The sequence below is a fragment of the Drosophila persimilis genome, unplaced genomic scaffold (genome assembly GCF_003286085.1).
Source record: "Drosophila persimilis strain 14011-0111.01,24,50 unplaced genomic scaffold, DperRS2 tig00000124-arrow-pilon, whole genome shotgun sequence".
Taxonomy (NCBI): domain Eukaryota; kingdom Metazoa; phylum Arthropoda; class Insecta; order Diptera; family Drosophilidae; genus Drosophila; species Drosophila persimilis.
This window is the reverse complement of record NW_020825294.1, coordinates 4,781,574-4,808,018: the sequence shown is the minus strand read 5'-3', so window position 1 is coordinate 4,808,018 and position 26,445 is coordinate 4,781,574. Positions and strand designations below refer to the sequence as shown.

Sequence of the window (26,445 nt, the reverse complement as noted above, 5' to 3'; positions counted from 1 at the left end):
GTACAAAAATCTGAGAGCGAGCATAATAATCCATTGATTGTTGCACTGAAGCGCATATTGAATAAACCAAATATATTTTTGTAATCCGTTTAGAGAGAGCTTGCTGGCTCATACATAAATTATTTTGGCAGAATGTTGTGTGTGTGCACGAAATATGTTTAATTTGAAGTTAAGCCCGGAAAATGGCGAACAATACCCATAATAATCCCCCACAGACACACATCCCCCCCTCCGCCCCACCGTTTTCCACGACTAATTCGCTTTAATAGAAAATCGCATATCATTGGACACGCCTCGATCTCTGGCTGTTGGCGTTTTCAATTGTTTTCATAGCCAGTTCATTAAATATGTAAACGCTTTGCACTTGTACATCAATTTGTGGCCGTTATTCACGCATGTATTTTTGGTGCTCGCAAAATACCCCGTACTTTTTGCGGAGTTTTCCCGGCCTTTAAATAAATATTGCGCATTTTTTTTCGTGCAGACACATCAACTCTATTTAATTGTTTTGAAATGTCTGTGTGTGCGCCTATGGTAGCGTTGAGAAATTCATTTCTGGCTTTATTTTTTTATTGGCACACGTCCTACATAATTTATGCCCCCGCTGTGCCTTTAGTGCCGAAGGTTTAACAAATATTTGCTGCTATTCGGCTGTAAAAAGTCAAAGGATTTTTTTGCGAAACGGATATGGGTGGGGTGGCAGTCTCTTTGTTTTTGTGGCTGAATATTTTATGGGGGTGAAGTGATATTTGTTCGATAGCTAATTGAAACGATTTTTTATTGATACATGTGTGATCGATTGAAGTGAAATTATTTGACAATTGCCAAAAAACCTAAAAATAGCCATTAAATGTGTCGATAATTATCGATTACTGTCGGAGGAAGGCTGGGAAGGAATGGTGTTTCAGAATCGAGAGAATGTGATGAAGAGCTAACAATATATTGTTATCGCTGCCTAAAATCTACTTGTATATCGATACATAAATCGATATTTATGGATTATAGTCGTAGGAGGGCAAAGTATGATGTGGAATCGACAGAGCGGGAAGAAGAGATAAAATCTTAAGGTTATCGTTGCCTATAATCTGTTTTCATCTCGATAAATGTATCGATTCATATTGATTAGAGTTTTGAAAGGGGCAGAATGGGTGTTAAAATCGATAAAACAGAAAGAAGAGATAAAAACTTATTTTTTCATTTGCTTCTCGATTAACGTATCGAATATTATCGATTACAGTTTTAGAAGAGGCAGAATGGGACTTAGAATTGATAGAACGAGAAGAAGAGACACAAATTTATTGTTATCGTTGCCTAAAATCTGTTCGAATACCGATAAATTTACTGATTATTATCGATTATAGTTTTACAAGAGGCAGAATGTGATTTAGAAGAGATCGACTGAGAAAAAGAGCTACAAATGTATTGTTATCGTTTCCTTACATCCCCTCGCGTATCGTTAAATATTGATTACAGTTTTAGAAGAGGCAGAATGGGTTTCAGAACCTATAGAATGGGATTAAGAGACGAAGAGCTAACAACTTCTTGCAACAAATATTTTCCCTTGTCCAGTGTTTCAACTCCATTATTATGTGCCACCTTTTCCATTCAACAAATGCCTCTAATTTGGACTTAAAAACGCATGTCCATTGCTTATCCGACACGTCTTTTTTTGTTGGGTTCACGAAAATTCCACAATTTGTGGGCCACACGCACTAATTTTTTACGGCTCAACAGTTGGAAGTCGCATAGCGTGCCAAATCGCATGGCATTTTCACGCATGATACACACACACACACACACACACACACATGAGAAAGAGAGAGAGGCTGGGGAGAGGGAAAATTGTTTGGTATTAATCATCGTTGGACTGCCCGCACAAGCCGCAAATCCTGTCAGCCACACAGAGGCCGCCAAATGTGTGTCCTGTCTGTTTGTTGAAGCGTATGGGAGAGAAAGCGAGAGAGTGGGGAGGGGGAGGGGGAGGGAGGCCCGTGTGTTTGTGGGGGGTCCGTGCGTGTGCCTGCTGGGGCGTAATAATTGTTTGGCCAAAGGCCTCAGCGGCATATCCCCCAACACACACACACACACACACACGGACACTCTCCCACAAAGTCGCACACGTGGAGCTTCGTGTTAGTCTGTCACGTGATTAGCCCCTGCGCCTGTCCCCCCTCTAGCGCGGATGGACCCGCCCGCGCTCGTTCAGGTGTGCATGAAATTATGCGGAAATTGTTGCATATTTAAGTGGGCACGCGTGAATAGCTGTTAAAAAGTTTATAATCACAACTTTGTGCAACCGTTTTGCACACAACGTTTATGCCACAAAGTTGCAAATTGATGAAGTCTACCCTCTTGGCCCCGCCAGCGAAGGTCAGTGCGGATATCAGGGGAAAATTCAAAGGGAAATGATGATATACTTGAGGCGGGGAAGGCAGAACTTCTACACCAATTATTCCCTTGAAAAATAATAAATTAATTTGCGGGCCAATGACATTTGTAGCCATAACTGAATTTCTTTTGTCTACTCATTTGGTTAGCAGGGCACACAAAAAACTTTGAGTAATTGAGCCCGAAAGCACAATTGAAAATGGAAGGAAAGGAGGACAAAAAAAAATGTACCAAGGGATCTGGAGAAAAGCAAGCACAAGAAATGGACATGGGAAAGCGGTCATAATGGAATATCTAAGATGCTGCTGACTTCTCTCCTCCTTCTTGCTCTCTGTCTAGCCATTCGTTCAGTTTTCGACTTGGGATTGTAACAAAGTCAAATGCAAGTATTATTGGCATGCCACGAGGGGGCGGGGGACAGAGTTCAAAGGGGAGAGAGAGAGCCTTGGAACTCCACATAGTAGTATATTCCCTGGAGCATAGAAACGGCTAATGTACGAAATATTTCATGATTTTGCAGCTACTTTTTTTCAGCAGCATCACCCTCCACTGACTCGGCTTCGCTTTTCTACTCTTTTTAGAGGGTATACAGAGGTTTGCATAGATTGTGGCACAGAGATAGCATTATGTATGGTCCAATATATCAAAGAACTATTTAAATATATAACAATTTATGGGTTTTATGTGACAGTTCTTCTGTTTCAAGGCTCTTAAGGCGAATCTGGAAGGAAAAGCTTACAGAATCGGAACAATATATACTAAATATGCTATAAAAACAATCGGTGGTAGGGCATTAATTTGGAAAGTGAAATTTGCAGCTGTTATTGAATTCCCATGAATATAGTATATAAAAAGCACATTCTATTACCTCTAAGAAAAATATATCTCCTAGGGTATTTGATGTATCGACTCTTAAACTCCTTTCCTTCCTTTTCTTGTTTCTTCTTAGCTTTCTTTACTCTTTTCTCTTGGTTTAGCTGAAATCCCGAATTCTTTTATTCATTTCATGCCATTCAGAGTAGTTCTCTCCCACTCCCTCTCTCTCTCTCTCTCTCTCTCTCTCTCTCTCTGTCCTTCTGTGGCTCCCTGTCGACCATTCGTTTTCAGCTGAATTTAGTTTTGTTTGTTGCCCTCTCTATACACTCACACACACACTCACACATACTCATACAAACACTCATACACTCATCTATGCACTCACACAAAAGCCAAAGTGGCGCGATTTTGCTTCTGCGGCATTGTTATGTGTTTGACGGGCGCCACCACGGACTAGGCGGGGGGTGGGGGGTGGAGCGGGAGGGGGCATTGCATTGAATTGGGTTTTGCTCAATGCGCTACCAAAAAGTTGAACTTTCAGTCGAAGGAAGTTTCTGCCAGGGGGGTGCTGGGAGAGAGAGTATATTATATACTTTTGTGCACATATAATTAGTAAGAAAATACACTAGGATTGACCATTAGCCCTAGTTGCTGTCGAGGGAATTAAGATTTATCTGAAGAATATGCAGGGAAATCTTACTTTTTATAATTGATTAATTATTTATTTTTAGTATTAAAAATTAATGTTATCGATTAAAAGTAATTTTTATAGTTGATTAATTATTTATTTGTAATATGAAGTCTTTAATACGAATATTATCAATTAATAGTATTTTTTTAATTGGTTAATTGTTTATTCTTTATATTAAGTACATATTTAAATATTTAATATGAATATTATCTATTAATAGTAATTTTGAATACTTCATTTATTTTTTAAATAATTTTACATAAAGCATGGTTTACAAAATTACTTTTGTTCTGTTTTCTAGAGAGACTGAATTTTTAAACAATTTTAAAAATGATTTTAGCTCCACATTAAATTCTACATAAAGACTTTCAAGAATGTAATTCTACCTGATATTATACACGGAGGTAAAATCTACTTCTACATTATACATGAGCTTCTACATGTGTACGAAAAATGTGTAGATCTATTGAAAAAATAACAAAATTTTATTTGATTGCTATTTTAAAAGGCTTTTAAGTGCGATTTTTAAATAAAAAATAATTTTATGCGCTAAATTAATCTATATTTTATAAGAATGATTTAAGGGACTTTTATGCTTTCTTTTTTTTATACGCTTTAAATGAAAATAGCTACATTTTCGAAGAAAAGTAATGGTTTTTAATGAGCTTTGTTTTTGTAATTTGTCCATCTGATCTGGTCTATTTGAAATATATATAATTATGCATAAAAACATAAAAGTATCTAATGTTAAAGGTATTTAGGTTCTTCCGGCATTTAAATAACCAAAAATTATCTGCAACTGCTTTTCATTATTCCCTACTACATTTCTGCTCTTTTTCTGGTTCAATACCACCTTAGACCCAAAGGAATATACCCCATGGAATATGTATTTTTGCTGCTTAGGAAATATTAATGATTTATTTTTGTGACTTGTATAGTTTCGAGAGACCGCAACATGGCCCCAAACCCAAGCCAATTTCATCCAGGAAATCCCAGGCTCCATTCCGGCATTCCGTTGGCTCCCATAATAACAATAGTCATGGCAGCTATATACACTCACATATATGTACGTGTATATGTATATTATGTATATAGAGTACATGGAGTATACAGAAAGAAGGCAGAGAAAGCAGAGAAAGAAATACCAGTAATGAGAGTTGTCCATTTGTGGTAATTAATTTTAATGTTGGAGCAGAGACGACGTTGCCAATTTCGAGAGGAGAAAACGATGTCAATGGTCATTCGGCGTCACATTTGTGGCAGAACGTCAATGGTGGAGCCGGCAGCAGCCTCAAAAAATGGGGAAAAAAAACCCACGAACCGAGGAAGCCGCAGCCACAGCCACAGCCGCAGCCACAGCCACCAATTGAAATTAGAAAATGGCCCACAGCCAGCAGGAAAACTCTCTTTTTGGACATTGTCCTGGATTATTTTGATATGGCCGCCTGTGCCGCAAAATGTTGCGCCTGTAATTAGTGCCGGGCCCGGGCCTGTGACCCGAAACACCTGCAGAACCCCGTGACCCGCCGCGATCCTCCCTTAAAGCCCGCGAATCCATCAATAATTTATGGGTAATTTAATTACCAACCCAAAAAAAAAGGGAAAGTGAAAAAGGTAAAAAAGGTGAAAGGAGGAAAAGTGTGACTTTGGTTCACGGCTTTTGTGTCGATTCATTCCAAGTCAAGATTTAATCTTTGTATCAATTTGTCGGCAAAGTCGCCTTGCGTGCTGCAGGCTGCAAAAAGGGTTCGTCGGCGGAGGGGTGGGGGTGGCCTTTTGTTGTAAATGGGAACAGGGTTCCACCAAGCAACCAACCAGCCATCCCACAGCCCTTCGAGAGGTCCTTAAGGCTGGAGGGCATTGTGCAGGCTTTGCTTGTTCCTCGCCCGCCCCCACCTTTCGAGTGGATTTATTGTTACGTGTAGTAAATATTTTTCCTTGCCTTCATTCTAGTTTTTTTTCACGTTTTTTTTCTCTCTCCCTTCTTTCCTTGGAGCTGCTTTAGTGTTCGGTTTATTTTGTTCTTTTCTTTTCCTCCGTTTGCAATTTGACTTTGGGAGCCACAAGGTTTATATGTTGGGGGTTTTGCGTGCTGCCACACACCACACCATTTCTGCCCGTCCGTCCGACTGTTTGAAGGAGTATCTCCGTGTGCGTCCGCCTCGATATTTGTTTTTGTCTCTCTGTCCCTCTGTCCCTCTGTCTGTGTTTGTTCTGTTGTGTTAGGGCGTGTTAATGGCCCAGGCGTAGTTGACAAGTTTTTGCGGTGAGTGTTTTCGTAGTGTACTTCAAGAAGTTCCACCGAAGAACTACCATCCCCCCCCACCCCCTCACTGTGGAGCAGAGAGCTGTACCATTTGTGGAGATGATTAATGGTAACAGTGAGTGGCAGTGGCAGGGCAGGGGGAGATGGCACAATGTTGAATTTGCGGTCAGTCAGGTATTTGGTAAATTGAAATTCGGATAAGTCGGTCAAGTGATAGAGAGAGAGACTGAGGGGCGGAATCTAGGGATTTGGCAGAAGATAAAGACGGTCTGGGAGTAAGTCTAAGTGGGGCTATGGGAAGGGCATGGATCCCGACAGAGTTTGGAGTAGAAATAACTGGTTTTTATAAGGAAGAATACCCTTAATCGGGGTCACCAAAGATTTTTAATCCATTCGCTCTATGGCACTCTCAAAAGTGAAGGAACATAGGAGGAAAATGGAAAGATATATCTATGAATGAATCGATCTTGCAATATCATGGGTTCCTTTTATGTTTTGGTGGATTTTGAGCCGAAGATCAAACAAAAAACCTTTGTTATAGAGGGGCATACAATCGAAAGCATGTTAAAGGACTTTAATGGACTTAATGATGGCATAGCCTTGAAAATAAGTCGGAAACTAGCATAGATCTAGAGGAATGTTATAACCCCCCAAAAATCGTAACAAAAGATATGAAAAAGCATTTTTTTCCACCAAATTATGTCCTTATTAAGATATATGTACATCAACTTCCCATTTTTGTTGGCATTTTTGCGAGCAATTAATAAATTGAAAATGGTCTGCATGAAAACGCAATTTCATGTTCGCTGCTCCAATCTCTCTCCCCCTCTCCCTCTTATAGTACTCCATTTTTGGATGGTTTAAGGGGTGGGGGGGTGTCCCTGCCATTTGCCACTTGAAATGCCTGTCTTTTGTGCAAATATCACGTACCAAACAGCAGCAGCAGAAACGATGGACTGCTGGGGCATTCCCTTTCTTGGATACTCTTTCTCGCTGGGCCATTAGCCGGCTTCGCACTCCCTCTCTCCCTTCCTTATGGCATTGCTGTCGCTCTCTCTCGTTGGCTGCTCTTGTTTCCCCCCTCTTTATCGCACTGTTTGTACGTGTAGAACAGGCATACAAATTTGTAACACTCTCATGTAATCCGTTTGCCGGCCTCCACTCTCTTTTCGAGTCTGTCCCTGGCTCTGCCTCTGGGGTTCTCTGGTGACTCTCTGGTGTCTCTCTGGTGTCTCTCTTTCGGTTTCTGTTACAGTTACTGTTTTCTGGCTATCTGGCGACAAGCCCTCGACGCTCTGGCTGTTTGCTTTTGACTCTATCCCCCCTCTCAACTCTCTCTCTCTCCGCCCCTGAACATTCGGGATGTCGTGCATTTTATTTCAATTTCATTTCGATTCCATTTTTGAGTTAATGACTTCAGGACATGCAAAGTATCCAACAACAGGCCCACACCCACAGCCCTCCTTCTTCTGGTGGCATTACATGGGCTCCTCTGTGATTGCTGGCATATCCTTCGTAATCCTTACCGGAATTCCAACCAACCATCGATAATATTTATTGACAAAGTTTCTGGCACATATCAATATTTTTGTTACACTTTTTTATACGTGTATTTATTTTTTATTTGAAATGTTTTTTTTTTGGCTAAAGTTTTTTGGTTTTTATTTCTTGATTTTTGGTGTATACTTTATGGTTGAAGTTTTAGGCCATTATCGTAGGTCAGAGGTCGTATGTGTGGGGTGTTCGGAAACCGATTGATGGATGGAATACTTCCTGGGAAGCTTTGTTTTTATAGGTCATATCGAAGACTATAAAATACCCTTGGGCAAGGCCCACAAAATACCAACTTTTCGGTCCGCAAAAACCAACAACAAAATGTACTGTAAATATACCAAAAATTCCCTTACCATTAGACTGTAAAACTTCCCAGATAACAGAACTTGTGATCCTGAACCACTCCTTAGGGCTATCCGAAGCAAAAATATAGCCCAGGAAATCAGTTTGGTAATATAATCCTCCCTTAAGAATGGGTTTTTCTATAGCTAGCAATCTAAATAACTTGACCTTTAACTTTGGGATAGTTTTAAAATAGTTTCTACAGCTAGATAGCCACATTTCTGCTTAAATGTCTAGTCTGTTAACCCTTTTTGCCCTGCTCGAGAGCCCAATCCTGGGACAAATCTGCTAGAATCCCCCCCAGAGAACCGTTTTTATGGCCTACAAATAGTTTTTCTTCATACAGGTTCGTTTCACTTCAAATAAACGCTTTTTTATGGCAGATTTACACACACAAGAGCCGGAACCACCCCTGAAACCCCTCCAACCCCCCGTGAAACAACCCATGCGCCTGCTGGAGGTCACAGCGAAGCCATATGGAGAGCCGTGTCGCCGTGTGTCGCGACTCTCGAGTTGCATATAAAACCGGAAACAGTTAACAAAGGGCTAAGCCCTTGGCCACTTACAGCAGTTAAATGGCATTAGAAAAGAGACACTAGACGCCCTCGCCGTCGCCGTCGCCGTCGCCCTATCTCTGTCTCTGTCTCTTTTCCAATTGCGTCATTCCAGGTTATATTTTTGGAGGGATGCTGACATTTGACCTTTGCCTTTCACCCTCCCTCCCCCCCCACTCATATGTGTGTGTGCGAGTGCGAGTGTGTGCGTTAAGTGTTTGCCATCGAAAATTAATGACAAAGTAATGTCAGTCAAATGGATAGACAGCAGCAGACAATCCGACAGGTTAGACACAACACAGAGGTCCCCAAAGCCAGGGCCATAACCAGAAATGGAAACAGAGAACCAGAGCTAGAACCATAGCCCAACATCCATGCAGAGACGAGACCCAAAAGCCCCTAAAACCCAGTACTAGACAATCAACCAGCCAACCATCTATCCGTCCATCCATCCATCCAGCTGTCCATCCATCCATCCCTTGTCATGTCATCGTTGTTGCTCTCCTGTTTCTATAGCGACACTCCAGTTTCCCAGCTCAACCTGGCAACCCGGCATCCCGGCATCAGCCGTATCCCTCCTGCCAAAAATAGCCCTCTTGCCCCACCCCTGTGCCACCATCTTTTTGTGGCAGCAACCTGTGCAACCTTCCCACTCGCATACGGAAATGTTAGCTCATTGACGTTTTGTGTGCCGTGTGCCGTGTGCCTTGTGCCGCCTGACGCTGTCGCTTTGAATAAATAACTGACGTGACGCAACAGACACATTATCCAGAACAGAATATTCCATATATCTGTAGCTGTAGCTGTATCTGTATGTAGCTCTAGAGTGTATCTTTTGCTCTAACAATCCAACAATCAACTGGCAGAAGAGTAGCGTTTACCTGAACAAGACCCCCCAGAACAGGACTCCATTTTCTCATTTCCCATTGCCTATTACCCCCTCTACCTACCCCTCTGCCTCATCTTTTGACAGTCTAATCGTCTGTTAGACGCAATGGCAGCATCCTGGGAGGAAGGAGGAAGGAGGCAGGAGGCAGGTAAGGTACCTGACCTAACCAACCATGCCCCAGTATTTATGCAAAAACTGCCTGAGGCTCCCCTTTCCCTTTCGCCTCGTGAAGCTTTCCCTCTGGCTATGGCCTGCCTTCTGTCTCTAGCCTCGAGCCAGCACTTCTGTTTCTTGTCCCGAAGTCTGGCCTTCTGCCTACTCTCCTGCCCAGAAGTCTTCCTTTTCATGCTCCTGCCCTGAAGTCTTCCTCTTCCTGCGCCCGCCTCGAAGTCTTCCTTTTCCTGCCCCCGCTTCGAAGGCTGTCTGATGTACTCCTGACTGTCTCCCGACTCTGTCTTTGGAAATAGACTCGACTGTCTGTTAGATTTCCCTGACAACGGTACGGCTGGGTTACAGTGGGTCTATGGGAGTAGGAAATGGTCTGAGGTTTCAAGAGGGTAGATAGAGGCAGGTTCTGGTAAAAGTTTGGTAGAAAAAGTGAGGTAGGTTCTTCCCAAGGAATTGAAGAGTGTCCCAATAACACAGTAGGCTTAGGAGTAGTTCCATATGAAGCTTCCGCTGTGATAGATCGAATATATACCATACCATAATGAGAATTATATTATTTAAAGAATAGTTTTTCAGCTAAAAGTAAACGAAACTTTGGTAAGATTTGGGACACAAAAGGGTCTAATTAGGGTTCTTAAAGCTATCTAAAGGTTCGTTAAATATTCAACAACTCAGGGAATGAGTTGCACAATAATCATGCAACAATGATTACAACCACTTCCTATGAATACCTGTAATCAATCAACAGCCCAGCCACAACCCCCAACACCCTTTCACTTACTTATAATATGGGAAAAGCTAGTAGGGAACCCCTCTGCATTCCCCGTAATTGTGTGTATTCCATAAATTCATCATTTTCGCACCACTGTGCACATTAACTAACTACCTTTACAATGACTTCCTGCCATGACGACGACGACGACAGGCAGTCAGAGACGGAGAATGAACGGAGGGGAATGGGGTAACATTTGACGTACAACAGAGAGAGACCAAGGGGCATGTGGCTGGATGGAAAAGTGAGTTATTGAAACTGTTTCAACTCATAAATAAATAATTACCGGGAATCGCACAAAATGCTTGTGCATAAAATGTGTTGTGTTGTATGTCCTGCTGTTTGCTAATGTTTTTCCCCGTGAACCAGAGTCCTGGACTGAACCCTCAACCTCTCTGCGGGCTCTCTGGCTCTCAGGTAACCCCAAACCGCACACAAATACCCAACTTCCTGTCCAGGGTATATGTAAGAAGGGGTCCCACCTGTCGTCATCATAGCCCGGGCTCTGCTCACTCGCTCCAGTCGTTATTTGTTTTTCTAATACCTACAACAAGGGTCGCCTAGGCTTCTAACATTTCCATTAAGGGACCAAACAGGGGAGGAGAGGGCAGAGAGCAGAGGTAGAGGAAACACTTGAAACCGTAGTAATAGTAAATAAATAGTAATTTAGTAGCTTTTACTAACCGCATGGATGGACATATGAGATTTTATGCCGATTTTGTTAAGAGTTTTTCCTCGCCTGTATTTTTTTTCACGTACTTTTATTGCCTCTCCACACTTGGTTTATCGGACATTTCATCTTTTACACAGCCTTCTCCGAACTACACCCATTCTCAGACCTATCCCCATGCCAAGCCCCCCCCTCATCCCCCTTTGATAACATCTAAACTGCAATCAAATGGCTTGGGCTTGGGCTTGTAGGGGGATTCTCTTTGGGTTGGGTCATGTTTCATGCAGGAGACAATCTGTATATGGAATGAGTATCCGTTCCAGCAGAGCCTCCTCCTCCTTTAGACCATGTTTGTTGTGTGTGTGGCTCTTTGGATTTGTTTGCGGCTGTTGATTTGTTTTTACCATTGGCTCTGGCTCTGGCTCTGGCACTGGCACTCCCTCTGTATGGTCCATTTGGCGCTGATTTGCCTTTAAGATTGCCAACTACGGCCCATTTCAATGTTTACGGTTTATTGTTCTTAACGGATGTTATATTCAGAGGTGTTACGGGTGTTTCGGTGTGGTCTGAGACCTTGGCTTAGACGAAAAGTTGGTAATTTGCTCTCGACTACATGGCCAGATACGTAGCAAACGATTAGGAGGCACAAGGATAATAGCTTTGGCTTACACTGTGGACTTTCCTTGACCTGTGGAGGGGTGTGGAGGGGCAGCCACAGCCTCCCAAGGACCCAAAAAATCGTTTAACGAAGAAACATATTCTCGAGGCTAAATATAAGCTCTAGTTCCATATTTTTTGTGCTAAGAGGAGCTGGAGTTCTATATAAATCAATAAATACTTTTAATGGTTCATGCGATTGAGCAAACCTGCCAAATCGTAATTGGATTTTGGGGACCGACTCAGCTGGCCAAGGCATGAATAGAGGAAGTCGAATGGCACCTTCAGAGGCGAAGGATAGCCCAAACATCTTGGTAATTGCATAGTCTTTGCTTCGAAAGAGTACAGGTTCTATGGCAGTCACAGATTGATCCATCAACCTCTGATATTCCCCAGTATCTACGACTACTCTTTGAACTGGAAACACTTGTAGCCTTGTTAAGGGTAGAGACCCATTTAAGCCATGATTACGTGTGCTGTAAGCGAGTATATTTTCACATTTGGAAAATTGAAGCACGTGGACATGCCGCGACACGCCATAAAGCAGGAGGAGGAGGCGCAGGCAGACAACGCGGCGTATGAGCGATACTCCCGCTTGAACCCTTGACACGACAGTGTGCCGTGGAGATTGTTTTCAATTCCCGGTCTCCCAACAGACTGCCGTACGTATACGTGATGCGTGTCCCAAAGGTTAATGTGGCTTCGATATGAAAACCGAGAGAAATCCAGGAAGCCCGAATGCAAATTGTTAACGTGACTAACGTTGACGGCGCGTGCGAGAGAAAACAATTTATTTCGAATATGGCAGTGGTACTTGAACTCCAACATGAACCCCCGAAAATGTCGAATATGTGACACAGTTCTTACCACCCATCGCTTTACAGCATGGACTAGGGAGGGAAACTATCGATAGTAAGTGGGTTTAGTGTTGGAAAGAGTAAATAATCGAAGCAGGCGGCGTTACAGGGAATTTTGTTATATTTCGGGAGGTTGACAGATACTTGAGAGACTTTTAGAATTTCGACAGTCGTGGAGAAAATTTCATTTGTGTAGCACTCAAAAATTTCGATTTGAATTCCAAATTGTTCGTCTGGTGTGAGGCTTTCGCTGTTGCAACTGTAAATTTCCAGTAAAGTGCGCGACAGACCCTTGCTGATTTCCTTGGTGCGGACGCGCAGCCAGAAGTTGGCCGAGTTTTTGGTCCATAGTGGGAGCCCTTGGGCTGCTGGCGAGTCGCTTCGATGGCCGTCTTACGCTCGTCAAGCAGGAGTTTGTGCTGGGCCTTTGCCGCCAAGGAATAGTGGATCGCCCGCCGAAGCCTCACACCCACACTGATTTTTGGGGCCATAGATGTGCTTGATATCATCTATAGCTTTGTTTCGTTTAGGACTGAAAACACTTATCGTAAGAAAAAAAATCACAAATATTTATTTTTTGTTTTTTTGCTTACCGTCCCGCCCTTAGACCACACTCTACTGCCTGTTGGAAACGAATGCCGCTTGGGGCAAGAAACTGAATGCCAGCCAGGCATTCGATGACACTTGGAACACCGCCTCCGATCTGGAAAATGAATTGGAAGTAAGTTGACAATGGAATTTCATGACCGAATACCCGAATTTCATAACTCTGGCCTTCCTTTTGCAGCAACAGAAGCGGGCCAAAAGCGGCGGCGGCCAGAGCGGATCATCCTCCAGCAGTGGGGGCCCTGGCCAGTGGTCGGGCTGGTCGGACTGGTCCACATGTTCGCGCACCTGCGACGGCGGGATTATGCAGCAAATGCGTAGGTGCAGCAATCCGGGAAGCTGTCGGGGCGAGAGTGCCCGGTATCGCATCTGCAACATGCAGCCGTGTCCGGACCAGCAGGACTTCCGCTCGAATCAGTGTGCGGCCTACAATGATGTGCCCTACGACGGGACCCTCTACAAATGGACGCCTCACTACGATTACGTGGAGCCCTGCGCCCTCACCTGCAGGTACATATGTAGCTGTGTGGGGCATTCATAAATGCGTGGCTTGTTGCACCCCCCCTCCCCCACCCCACCAATCGGAGTGCTCACAGATGCTACTCACTGGCCAGAGAGGGGCCGGAGAGTCCAGAGTCCCGAGTCCAGTGTGGCAGGATATGCGCTCATTATTCATCAGGGCTTCCGCTTTCGCCTCAAGTGGTGGTTCCCTTTTATATCCTGTGGTCTACAGCAGTTCCGCTTCCTTCCATTCATTTGTGACCAATAAAAAAGCTGTTTGCGCTTGTGTTTTTTTTTTTTTCTAACAGTCGTTTTTTGCGGTTCAAATTAGTGGCGGAGTCGTGTTTGGGTTTTGGGATACTGCGGTTTCGAGCTTCTGCGGTTAATCCCCGCCGGTATGGCGTTTTTCTTCCAGCGTAATTCCATTTGTTGTCTTTGCAAAACCCATACGAATAGGAGTGGGAATTGGGATAGGTATGGGGTGAGTAGGGGTGGTGGTGAGGCATGCGGGTAATATAAATCATTTGCTAAGCTTTAAATTTCTGCAATTTAGTTGCAAATGAAATCGCACGAATGGAAGGAAGCAATTTGTGTGGAAGAGCAGTGATAGGGGATCGGCTTAAGGGGTGCAGATTCATGACGGGGTAAGTGGGGTTAGTTCTATGAAAAAGTGGCTTGAATTTGGTGTATTTTAGAGGTTTGGGTATTCCGTTTTAATTTAAGTGAAACAGGTTATTCGGTGGGTAATGGAAAGGGAAATTTTCGAGGGACTTATCATGTTATTGGTGGCCAGAGACTGTGTATTTTGTTATTGAATTCTGGGGACCGAAGCAGGCCGGGGCAAGACGCTGACGAAGAGACAAAGATATTGAAATGGATATTGAAATAGGAACCGCCTAAGGCAATAAGGAGAGTATCTGCGAGGTAGATCAATAGCCAGAAATCATCTGCCAAGGTCCTTAAAATATAAACTTAAGCAAAGAAATAGTTTTACCAAATTATAATGGAAAAGTATATTTGAAATGGAATAAGATTTGATTCCATCTTCAACCAAAGAGTAGTATTTCCTACGCCTCCTTTAGCTTTAAGTTTTCTACCCAATGATGTCACTAGTTCTCTCTGGCACTACCCCCAATTCTTTCCCCTTGAAGCTTTTCCATTACTCTTTCATAACAATGAAGCATAAATGGGTTTTCCCCTAGAGAGCATCTTCGAAAGCATCTTCGTCGTGGCAGCCTTCACCTTAATCAACGATTAAATCAAGCGTATACCAGAAGGCATACCCAGAAGGCAAATGCAGGATACTTATCCATTAAATTTATGAATAACTCTCTCACCATCTCTCTCTCTTTCCCTCTCCTTCTACAGAGGCCATCCGGCACATCTGGCCGAGGACATGTCCCGTGAGACGGCCCAGGGAAATGTCGAAGATGCGGAGCACTATGACGAGCAGAGCGTCATTGTGCAATTGTCGGCGCGGGTGAAGGATGGCACCCGTTGTCGTTCCGGCAGTCTGGATATGTGCATTCAAGGCAAATGCCAGGTGAGTGGAGACCCTCCCCCTGCCCCCCGTTCCCCCGTCCCCCGTCCCTACTATGTAATCGTAATATTTAGACAAACTTTGAGCTGGGACCGGGTACCGGAGAGCGGTGCGCCCAGGGAAGGTGGGCTTCCTTCCTTCCTGTTCTGTCGGGTCTGTCTGTCTGTGTGTTTGGGGCTGGCTGGCTCCTGTTCCTTCCACTTCAACTGCTCCCCAATCGACGCGAGGCGAAATATGATAAATTACGTCGACAATGTTGTCAGCGATGCAGGCAACTGGAGCTTGCGCCTCCTTCTGCTCCCCCAGCCTGTGAGGGGGAGGCGTGACTGTAGGCCCTGGACGAGAAACAGCCCCCCGAAAATGGCAAAAACAAAAAGCCTCCTGTGCTCCAGCGAGCGTTAAGCATATGTATATGTATGTAGATTGCATAACACAAGCCGCCTTTGTATCATTATGCTCGGGCGCATAAATAAATCATAAAGGGCAGCCGAGTGGGTGCGGCAGGCTGGTTGTTGTTTCTACCTCAGTTGTTGCCACTGCCACTGGTACTGCCACCGCCACAGTGGCAGTGCCGTCAAAAGTCAACTATTGAAATGCCAATAAAGCGTGCTCCAGGGCAACGATGGAGAAGTAGCAGCCGGAGAGCGAAAGCAGGAGAAGGAACTCCCCATGAAATGCGCTGCAAAGTATGCGACGATATGTTGACATGGGTGCCGAGGAGCGACCCAAGAGTTTCGATAGAGGGATTATCAAGAGTTTTACGAGTACTGAAATGTTTATTATATGTAATAATTACTGTTTTTTGGTTTAATTTGAAAGGAATTAATATTTGACATGCATCTGTGCTTGACCAATACTACTAATTAGGGTTGTCAAGTCGATTCTTAGCAAGTATTCACTAACACTGATAATTAGAGTTGTTGTGTTGTTTTCCTACACTGAAATTGAAAGAAACATAGTTTTATAAGTCCAATGGTTTCCAAATAGGATTTTTAATCTCATTAGAAGCTTAAAAATGTTAACCAACACTACTAATTAGGGTTTTTATGTTGTCCAACACGAACATTAATAGAAAGCGTTGCCATAGATTCTTTAATAGTGCTTTATAGGCTTTTCACACTGACGACCATCCACCATCCACCATCCATTTCGGGGATGGTCCGTTGTTTTCTGGTACATCTTTCTCCCAAAATGTCCCGAACCGCTTCTAAAACCATAAAATATGTCCTTGTACTTTAAACTAAATAAATAAATAATAAACTTAATAAATCTTCCGCGCAAATTTAATGAACTTGTTATTGGCATCAGCTGTTTTTGATGGATGTTGGATGGTGGATGGTGGATGGTGGCAGTGTGAATCGGAGTTTCACATTTGTCAAAAAATCCCACCATTCCCCCGGGATGGGCTCAGTGTGCAGAGGCTATTAGAGTCTCATTAGAAGCCTAAAATGATTAACCAACACTATTATTAGGGGTAGACATGCTGTTTTCCAATACTAAAATTCAAAGAATTATCTAGTTTTGATAAGGCGTCCAATCTTTAGAGCTTCCTTAAGCTCCTCCATATATTCCCTTGAAAATATTTCCTTCACCAAAAGTTCCCCATCAACCCACGTTAGCCTCGAGTCCTGGCATTGCCTGGGCATGGTCTGGCAGCAGGCTTACAACTACAATAATGTCAAACGAAGTTGGCGACACAAGCAACAGCGAACGAGAGGCGTGGGACCCGTGCCCCCAGGGCTTCCCCCACTCGAAGCGTTGTTTGAGTTTCAGTTGGCTTTCACGGCGGAAGGGAGGGGCAGTACACAGGGGATGCATGGATATATGTGTGTGTGGCGGCATCTTATCCAAGTTTCGCCTAGTTTCTGGCTGCGCTGTAATGCCGCCAAATCGTCACCCCAATTTGTTGTAATAAACGCCAATATGTCATGCGGTTTACGTTGTGTTTTATTTGTCGCCAAACAGCAGGATTGGAGCAGCAGAAGCAGCAGCTGCCAGAGGCGTTCTATATATATGTATTCGCATATAGGTATTATGTATATCTGTTAGAAATAAATCAAATAGCAGGCTGGCTGTTCGACGGTGGCTTTTAATGCAAGCCGCGGGCTGACTTTCGCCGCCATCACTGCCTGTTTGTCTTGCGGTTTACACCGACCAACCCCCCGAAAGCCCAAAAACGTATCCAAAAAAGTTGCGGCTTGCATAAGATCTTGACATAGGTTGGCTGCCCCGCTTCTTGGAATGGGATAAGGTTACGTTTTCGTTCGAATTTGGCCTTTTTGGCGGAGCCTTGTTTACAGGATTTTCCGACGAACGAATTATAAATAGCTTTTTGGAGGAAATTGTTTGGTTAGGCATGGATTACGGTTAGCATTTTGAGCTTATAATTTTGGAAAAAGGCTTAAGGCAAATCGAAGTATAGTCTGAGATGGGGCAAGGGGTCGATTTTAGAGTCGGTGGGTTTTTAATCGCTTAGGAAAATACAATCGTAGAAGAAATGGCAGCTTAAGCAACTGAGAGGCGCTGCTGCACGACGCGCGACTATCAAAAAACACTAGCAACATGCCTGTAGTGCCACTGCCTCAACCCTCCTCGTGGGTAGCCTTTTTGGTCACATGCAACACAACCAGTCACAATTGTGCAACCTTCAGATGCCAAACAAACAATCTGCTGCCTAATTCCTTAAATATACAAAACATATTTATGGCAGGACCCTGAACCACTGAGCGAACAAAACGCAAGGAAAACAATGTGAAATATTTATGCCAAGTAGCGGCCTACGGGGAGTACCCCCCCACGATGAGTATCTCTAAGTTTATGCAATGGATTTTCTTTCATTGATTTCCATATTTTATTTATTACGAGGCAAAGGTACGGTCTATGGTCTATGGTCTATGGCCTCATCTATGGCCTGTATGTGTGTTCTGTTACGATATTGATACCGCTAACAGTTGATTTACACTTATTTATGTATGAATTTTTATTTACCCTTAGTCTTAGTGTATCTTTCCCGCTCTAACTCTATGGATTGCTATCTCGTTTCAGCGCGTTGGCTGCGATCTGAAAATCGGTTCAACAAAGAAAATCGACGGCTGCGGTGTGTGCGGCGGCGATGGCAACTCCTGCTCCCAGCCGCTATATTACTGGGAGATGGCACCGATGTCGCAATGCTCTGTCACCTGCGGCGGCGGTAAGTTCTGCCACACCCTCCCCCCCTGGAAACCCCCCCACATCCTTGGTAGCCTTCTGTCTGGGCTGTTCTGCTATCCTCAGTGTAAATAAACAAGTGGAATATGTCAAGAACGTTGCAGGAATGGAATTGGAGGCGGCCTGAGCAGCTCTTGGCGTGCCTGACTGCCGTTTGTAATCTTTTTTTTTTTTTTTTTTGCTCTACCAGAGGGTGGGTGGCCCCGTGTTTAAGAGGGTTTGAGTGTGTGTAGCATTCAGCTATTTGTCGTGCTCATTTATTTTCATTGAATTGGAATTTGTTTCGATTGAATGTTTGCATGGTAATCGAGTGGCAGCAGGTACCCCCGTTTCTACCCATTTCCCCAGTTGCCAATCCCAGTCCCATTCCCCCCGGTCTAATCCCCGAAAAATGGCTGTTGAAAAGTGTGTGTTCTACCTTTTGCTGGAGCCCCAACCTGTATATGATTAATAGTCTTGAGGATATAATATATTTGAAAACTAAAGTTTGTCGATTAGGCCTTACGTTCGTGCCGTGCGTCGGCGGGTATGGGCCATAAATTGGGCTGCCAGTTTTGTTACCCATTTTTGTTGTGTCTGTTTTTGGGGTTAAAGAAGTTGAAAGTTTTGCACTGCCGTCTGCCTGTGCCACATGATGAGGCATCAGGTAATGAAACTTGGCGTTGAAGTGCTCATATGCAGGGGGTTCGCTTGATTGGCAGTTCATCAGAGAAGTGCGTAGGTGGCAAAAGTTTGGATTGCATTTTTGGGGCTTGAATGTTATTTAATTAAAATTCAAGAGTCTTCCTTAAAGGGTACAGAAATCAAACCCCCAAAATAGTATTAATTATGTGAGATATAGAGCCAAACGTCTGGGCCATTTGTTCTGCTTATTCGTCATAAATAATCTGATATCCGCGCGCCCATTACCCACTGAAACATGAGTCCATCCTGCCAGCCCCCTAATTGAATCGAAGACACTGCCAGCGCTGACTTCTCATCCGAATTTGACCTCAAAGCGCGAAATATGAGGGGCCATCAATCTTCGGCGGGCAGTGAAAATCGATGCCGAACAAATTTCAAGTGGAGTTATATTCAGGACACGCAAATGTCTGAACAGAACACCAATATTATTGGTGGTGTCTGCCTGGCGGGCAAAACAAACTTTAATCCTGGGGCAGCGCCTTTTGGGGAGGCGCCTCATAAATTTTTAATCATTATTTGGTTCGGATGTTGGCTCTTTTCTCGGCCATTAGCCTGTCAGGTGACACTTGGCTAAATGCCAGTCGGAAGCAAGGAATGCCAGAGCTTATCCAGCGACAAATGGCAAAATCAATTTCTGGCTTCTACTTGGGATTTTAATTGCAATATCGTTTAGGGGCGGGCGGGCTCTGGTGTCCCTCCAGTCCCCCGGGGAGTGGCCGCCTCCTGCTCGATGTTGGCCTGTAATTACATTTTCAATGGGTGTTTGTCTGTCTTTAGTTTTTAGATGTCACTTAAATGTCAAGTGCAGTGTGTTCGGGGTCTGTCCTGCCCCTCCATTAATGGTATACCTGTGGGGGTTGCCTGCAACATGGAATTGATTTTACCCCTGCCCCGAAACGAGTGCTGCTCTGGCATATAATTGCACACATTTCACGAAATCAATTATGTTCAATTATATATATTTCGTTGAGTAGTTTCGCAGTTTCAACTGCAACGGCAGCAGCAGGAGGAGCAGCAGCAGCACTCATGCACGTGACAGGAGTTCCAACTTGGTTGATGGCTTCACTTTGGTCGGTCTCCTCCTCCTGCTGGTCCTGCTCCTCCCCCGCCCTGTCAGCGCCCCTGCTGTGTGTCCTAATGGACCTTGTCCCAAATTGAAAACACTTAATCGTCATTTATTTGGTAGTTTTTTATCCACATCCCCAACCCCCCCATAGTGCTAGCTCTCGTATGGCAGTGTAAGTGTGGGTTCGTTTGCCAGAGATTCCGAGTGGTTCAGGAAAAGTTAGTCTACGCGGAAGAGTGCTTAAGATAACGAGAGGAAGTGACAACTAAGAAAAGGGAAAAGAATTGTTATTTAAGAGAAAAGAAAGTACCAGTTAAGTAGAGATTAGGGGTAGGGTTAAGAAAGGGCCAAGGATAGTGAGATTTGAGGTAAGAAACTATTACAACAGAAAGCTGAAGCTTATTAAGCGACGACCGAGGGGCGCTGCTGCATGACGCGCAATAGGTAACTAAGAGTTTTCAGAAATGTTAATCCTATGTAAAGATACGCTTCAAAAGTGTTACATCAAGAGTCACTCATCCATAGAAAGGTCACGAAACATTAAAGAAATTACCCGCTGGTACAAGGTCCATTAACATTTCCGGTTCCGCCATGATTTTCCCCCAATGTAAACGGCAAAAAGGAGAGAGTAAGATTGGCAAAGATACTCTTCGTTTACAGGAGCTTAATATTGTGACAACCTGCTGGGCTCCGTTTGAGCCACATAAATCCACTGGGTCATGGTCCGCCCGCTGGCACTGCTGCTCCATCCTCCCGCAAGACTGCAACACACGGGAGGGGGAGGGCTGTCTGAAGAGACTGACTTCTCCTTGGCGTTACAACAATTGACATAAATGCCACGAGAGGATATTACCAATTGCCTTAAGCCAATTGTGTCATGAATACGCAGACAGCGGGAGATGATAATGATGCGAAGGAGCAGGAAGATGACGAGGATGATGAGGATGACAATGGCATATCCAAGGCACTCAAACACAGACTCTCACACACACACACACACACATAGACAGAATGGAGCTTATAAACGAAATTCAATAGCTGCGAAATCAGCGTCACAGCTGCTCCACCGTGGAGGGCGTATTTATAGCGGAATTGGAGGCCAACGTATCCGTATCCCGTGTCCCAGGGTTCTAACGGTTTCTGGTTTCTCCTAACCCTCTGCTTTCGACTATTTTTCAAGCTGACAGATCGTTATGACGTTATGCATTGTGTGACTCCTTAGCCTCTTGCTCTCCCTCTTCCGTCTGCTACCCTGAGCGTCGTCGTCTGCTGGCTGCACTCTGCCATCTGCCAATTTCCGGCTGTGCATTTGGGAGCTCATCCCCCCCTTTCGCCCCCATTTATCCCACTCACAGGTTTGCTCTCCTGCTGCCTCCTGCTACGGATATTCCCGGCTGGCAGCTGACATTTAACCCTTTAAATCTGAGAAATTGAATTGAGCGTGTTCCAAGGATTTCTATGGGGAGCACTTGGCGCAGAGAGAGTGTTGGTATTTTATTTCGCTAAGGAATCTGATAAATACCAGGACTAATCTCTGGCGTAGAGAAAAGAGGAATTGAAAAGAACGATTATACTACAATAATGGGGTGCCAGAGTTCTGTGCATAAGAGGGGAATTATGGTGAGATTAATTTACCAATAACTTATTATTCCTATACCCTACACTAAGTAGGGCACACAATAGTCTCGCTAGCCAGTTCGCTCACCTTCGCTGCTATTAACCGCTGCCTTAATCGGTCGTCACTTCATTCCCGAGCATTCCCAAGCATTCCCTTCACAAGTTGTCACCAGAAAAGGTGAGTCGCTGCCCGAGCTGCTACGCTCTTGTTCTCTTTGTGTGCCGGCGAGCACGAAATTAGCAGCTATCACAAGAGCGATCTCGGGCAACGGCACACCTCGACTCAACATCTGCCATCGACTGCTTAATCGGTTACTATTCCATTTGTCCTACATTCGTAAACATATTTGGCTGTGCGCTGAGAGCGGCGGCAGCCAAGCGTCTCTCTCAATTTTACTCTCACTCGTGCAATAGTGGATATAAAAATAGAACCTTATCTCGATGGAGATCAGCCAGCGCGCTCGAAGTCTTGCTTTTGCAGTCAGTGTTTTTGCGTTATTTGTGCAGTTGCCAATATGAAGCCTCAATGGGTTAATCTTGCAGCAGAACTTTTTCTGCGGGCTGTGCTGCCGGTGAGTGTCTTAAGTACCTTAAGTGACATTAAAGTTGCACAAGAAACGCCCCCCTCCTGCAGCTCCTGAGTTTTATTGATTTTAAAGTGCAGCAGCAGCAGCAGCAAAGACAAAAGCAAAAGAAAAGAAAAAAAAACCTAAGAAAATTTTCCTAGTCTGGCAGTCGAATGCCATTTCCTATTCTGTCTCCTACTAACATTCTTCTCTCTTTCCATTCCCACTGATTTGTTCTCTACACGCTTTAGGTTACAAAATGTCGCGTCCTATATGCAGGAATCGTCTAACCAACGCCGATGTCGATGAGACGCTCTGCAGCGTCGCTAATCGCCCGGAGCCGGCAGTGGTGCCATGTAATACACACAGCTGTCCGCCGCGGTAAGTACAGAAGCGCCTCCCCCCTCCCTCTCCCCCAGGCTGGGCCTGGCTGACAGCCACCAGAGTTGCCTAAGCCACCTACTCTCGTTCTCTCTCTATCTCCCTCTGTCCCTGACAAGAAGTCCCCAAAGGCCCCTAAGCAACCGCAGGTACACTGAGAGAAATATGAGAGTGGGATATTTGTGTAATTTCAGAAAGATCATTACTTGAGCCGCACATTTTCCCTCAGTGTAGCTTATGTGGCTGTGCCTCACCTGCCCGGCTGGCTATCAATTTAAATGGCGTCGGTTATCGGGCGCACGTTTTGATTGCCATCCCAGGCACACTATTATCGCCCCCCAAAACCGAAGCGAACCGAACGCGGACGCTGTCGCTGGTCGCTGGGGGCCTTGTTCTTGCATGTCCCTCCTCCTCGTCCTTCTCCTATTCCTCCTTCCTGGGGGCGCTCGGCCCTCTCCCTCACACTTATTTATCGTTTTGTGACATTTTGAAAACCAAAACCCAGAGCGAAACCGCAACCAAAACTTTACGCCAATTTGGCCAATGTCTCCATGGTGCCTCCTCCATGTTGCCTCCTCCATGGTGGCGCCTCCTTCGTTGACTTCGAATTCTAATCTCCGTTCGCTGCGGGTTTGTTCCTGTTCTTGTTTTCCGTTTCGCCCTACCTCCCTCCCTCCCTTCTACCATTTTCGCACTGTTTATTGCTGTTCGCGGCTTTGCGACTTTGCCTTCGGGCGTAGACATCAATTATGTTTTTGATTCCGTCTGTCTTGAGGTTTGTCTATTGCCCCCACCAGTCCCCTCCACTCTCCCTTTGCCACTCTGTTCTTCCTTCTGTGCCTTGTTTTTGGCAATTTGTGTGTTTTCGATGGTGGGGGAGGGGCAGGGGGAGGGAGGAATTGCTAATAGTAGCTCTGGGGCCTGAACTACTGGACTGACACAGATACTGCTTGGAGGACTGTGAATTGGAATGATGAAGTGTTATGACAATTGGCCAGAGATGGGGTCATCGATTGTTGGGCTAAAAATTCGATTGAATGAGAAAAGAGAACCATTTAAAGTTGTTTTTTTTTTTGTAGAGAAATTTAGGAATTTTTAAGATAAATATTTTAGAAATGTCGTGTTTAGGTGCATACTTGTAAAGAATTTATCAAAAGATCTCACTTTTAAATTGAATAATGTTTTAAATATTGGAATTTCTTGAGGAAAGCAGCGATTAATAGGCATTATTGTTCGGAAATTATTGGCTACTTTAATCGTTTCGATGTCGTTCCTGTTATATTTATAGATCTAAACTAAAATAATGTGAAATGAAACTAAAATTAAACGAAATTGCTGTCCCCCAAGTGATAATTGAATGTTCTTGTGCACTGAAATTATAAGCAAACATTAATTATCACTTGGAGGTGGGAAAATACCCACAAATTATAGTTTTATTCCCAGAATATTCTTTGGAAAGCTTTCTTTAAATATATCCTTAACTTGTACCAGAAATACCGAGCAAATAGATCAAAGATAGCGCCAGTTCTTTTCCGGCAATTAATTTAGAGCGTGGAGCACTTTCTTTCATCGCACCTCCCACCTGGAGGGCAATTTACTGTTGCTCCGGTGTTTAACAGCCAATAACAGTAACATTCATTTGTTGTAGTCTTTGCGGCAATGTCTGACCTCGCCACCCAACGGTGCTCCGTAGAGAGCACTCCGCCCCTGCCCCTGCCCCTGCCTCCGCCTGCCCCTCTCTGTGGCATACCGCATGCACTTTAATGCTGAACATATTTCAGAGCGTGTGAATTTGCCTTTGCCCATTCCCGCACCCCTCCTCCCCCCCTTTGGTCTGGTCAGTGAAAGCAAACCCGCATTGAACGTTGAACGTTGGCTTTTTGGGGGAGCGGAGTTCTTGTTTATTTATTCTCCTTTCTTGGCCACTTGCGTTTAACCGAAACCGAAAAAACCGTACCGAAAATTCTGAATTCACAGTTGGATAACCGACGATTGGAGCACTTGCAGCCGCCTCTGCGGACACGGCTATCGGGAGCGGATGGTTGTCTGCGCGGAGGAGTCGAACGGGATTAAAACGAGGGTAAGTACGAGCCGGCCGAAAAAAGAGCTACCGGTAATAGCCGGGCCACGGCCCCGCCTCCACTTAAAACGCCTCCAATTTTGCATAAGAAAATGCTCTTGGAGGGAAAGGAAAAGGAGGCGAACCAAACACATTATTGCCATGTTTTCTCACACTTGTTCTGGCGACTCTGCCGCCCCCCGTCCCCCTCTAACAGGTTGCAGATATCATGTGCCGCACACCGAAACCGCCAACACAAGAGACCTGCATTATCGAGGAGTGTCCGCACTGGGAGGTGGAGGACTGGACCGGTGTAAGTACCAACCAAACCATTTCCCATTTCTACCCAACAAGTCGTGTAATAATCATGCACTTTCTGTGCTGCAACACGGAACAGGGAACAGGGAATGGGAGAGGGACTCAGACGCAGACGTTGCTCGTTGCAGGTTGCACGTTGCACGTTGCACGTTGACGAGGGCCTGTCTGTGTCTGTGTCTGGGCCCATTGTGTATACTTAACAAAATGTCTGGGTTGCTGCTACTGCCACTCTGCCACTCTGCCACGCTGTTTGTACGCCTCGGGCGCTGGTCAAGGGTATGGCTATTATCACATGATGTTGGCGCTTCCTAGGAGGAAAATTGTAGGTGGATTGAAGGAGTGAAAGTCCAAGATTCTTACTTGCAGTTCTTGGTACTTCCCGCCTTGGGACTTTTTTTCAGAGCATTAACCATTCGTTTTGCCTGTTGGGTCTGTTGGTTTCCGCCTCGTCTGCTTGGTTTTTATTCCCACTCCATTTAGAGAGTTACTTTGCTTGGTGGCTCGTAATAAGCTGCTGCCTAGCCGCTAGACGGAGACCGAGGCGACTCTCCAGTCTGCAGTCCCTGCCCGGTCATAGCCGTACAACTTAATCAACTCGGTGGCAGCAGCGGTGTCGGCGTTGCTGCTTAAGTTTGTCTGGCCGCAAGTTCTCATGCCACTGCCGGCACCACCCTCTGCTGTAACCCTTAGCCCACTCTGCCACCTCTGCCTACCCCCTTTCGACTCTCTCTCTTTGCCTCCACTTTGGTTGCTGTTCATTTAAACTGCAACTTTATTAATGGTCTCCTTCAGTTGCTACTACTACTCGTATATGTGGCATGCCCCGCTCCACCAGTGCTGGTGGTGTCTGAGGGGGCTTAAGACGCCTGCTGCCACGGGGGGTGTCAAGTTTATGTGTTGCTTAATTGAATTGTCTTAAGTATTTTTCGTGTCTGAGTCTGGATGTTGTTTAGACGGTTTTTGGGGTTGGCTTAAAAACTCTTTGCTTTTTTTTTGGCTTGTGTTTTTTTTAATGGCTTAGATTAAGGTTTGAGTGGAATTTAGGTGTTAAGGGAGTACTTAGCTCGGGGAAAGGGTGTCTTACAGGATGAAAAATATAAACGAAATATCTGTCAAAGTCTTTCCACGTGGAAAGAACATTTCATTCAGAAGGAAAGGTATTTCCAAGAATTTTCGTTCCTTCAACTTTGAAGAATTTTCCATCTTTCAACTCTTTTTTGTGTTTGGAATGAAACATTTTCCAATAAGGATATTTTAATAATATTTTTCCTCTTTT

General features: G+C 44.6%; 1 protein-coding gene across 5 annotated transcripts in view; it reads left to right on the top strand.

The window, feature by feature from the left end:
• Window positions 1-26,445, top strand: part of LOC6593454 (protein madd-4) — a 67,776-nt gene that overhangs the window by 16,074 nt on the left and 25,257 nt on the right. For 3 of the 5 annotated variants that reach the window (XM_002018700.2, XM_026988039.1, XM_026988037.1), the window contains exons 4-10: window positions 13,232-13,345; window positions 13,412-13,740; window positions 15,100-15,274; window positions 18,317-18,461; window positions 22,663-22,792; window positions 24,770-24,872; window positions 25,069-25,164. In XM_002018700.2, the coding sequence (XP_002018736.2) occupies window positions 13,232-13,345; window positions 13,412-13,740; window positions 15,100-15,274; window positions 18,317-18,461; window positions 22,663-22,792; window positions 24,770-24,872; window positions 25,069-25,164 (1,092 nt within the window). Of the gene's footprint in view, window positions 1-12,799; window positions 13,172-13,231; window positions 13,346-13,411; window positions 13,741-15,099; window positions 15,275-18,316; window positions 18,462-22,379; window positions 22,418-22,662; window positions 22,793-24,769; window positions 24,873-25,068; window positions 25,165-26,445 lie in introns of those variants that run through there. The other 2 variants (XM_026988038.1, XM_026988040.1) reach the window with 2 other exon arrangements.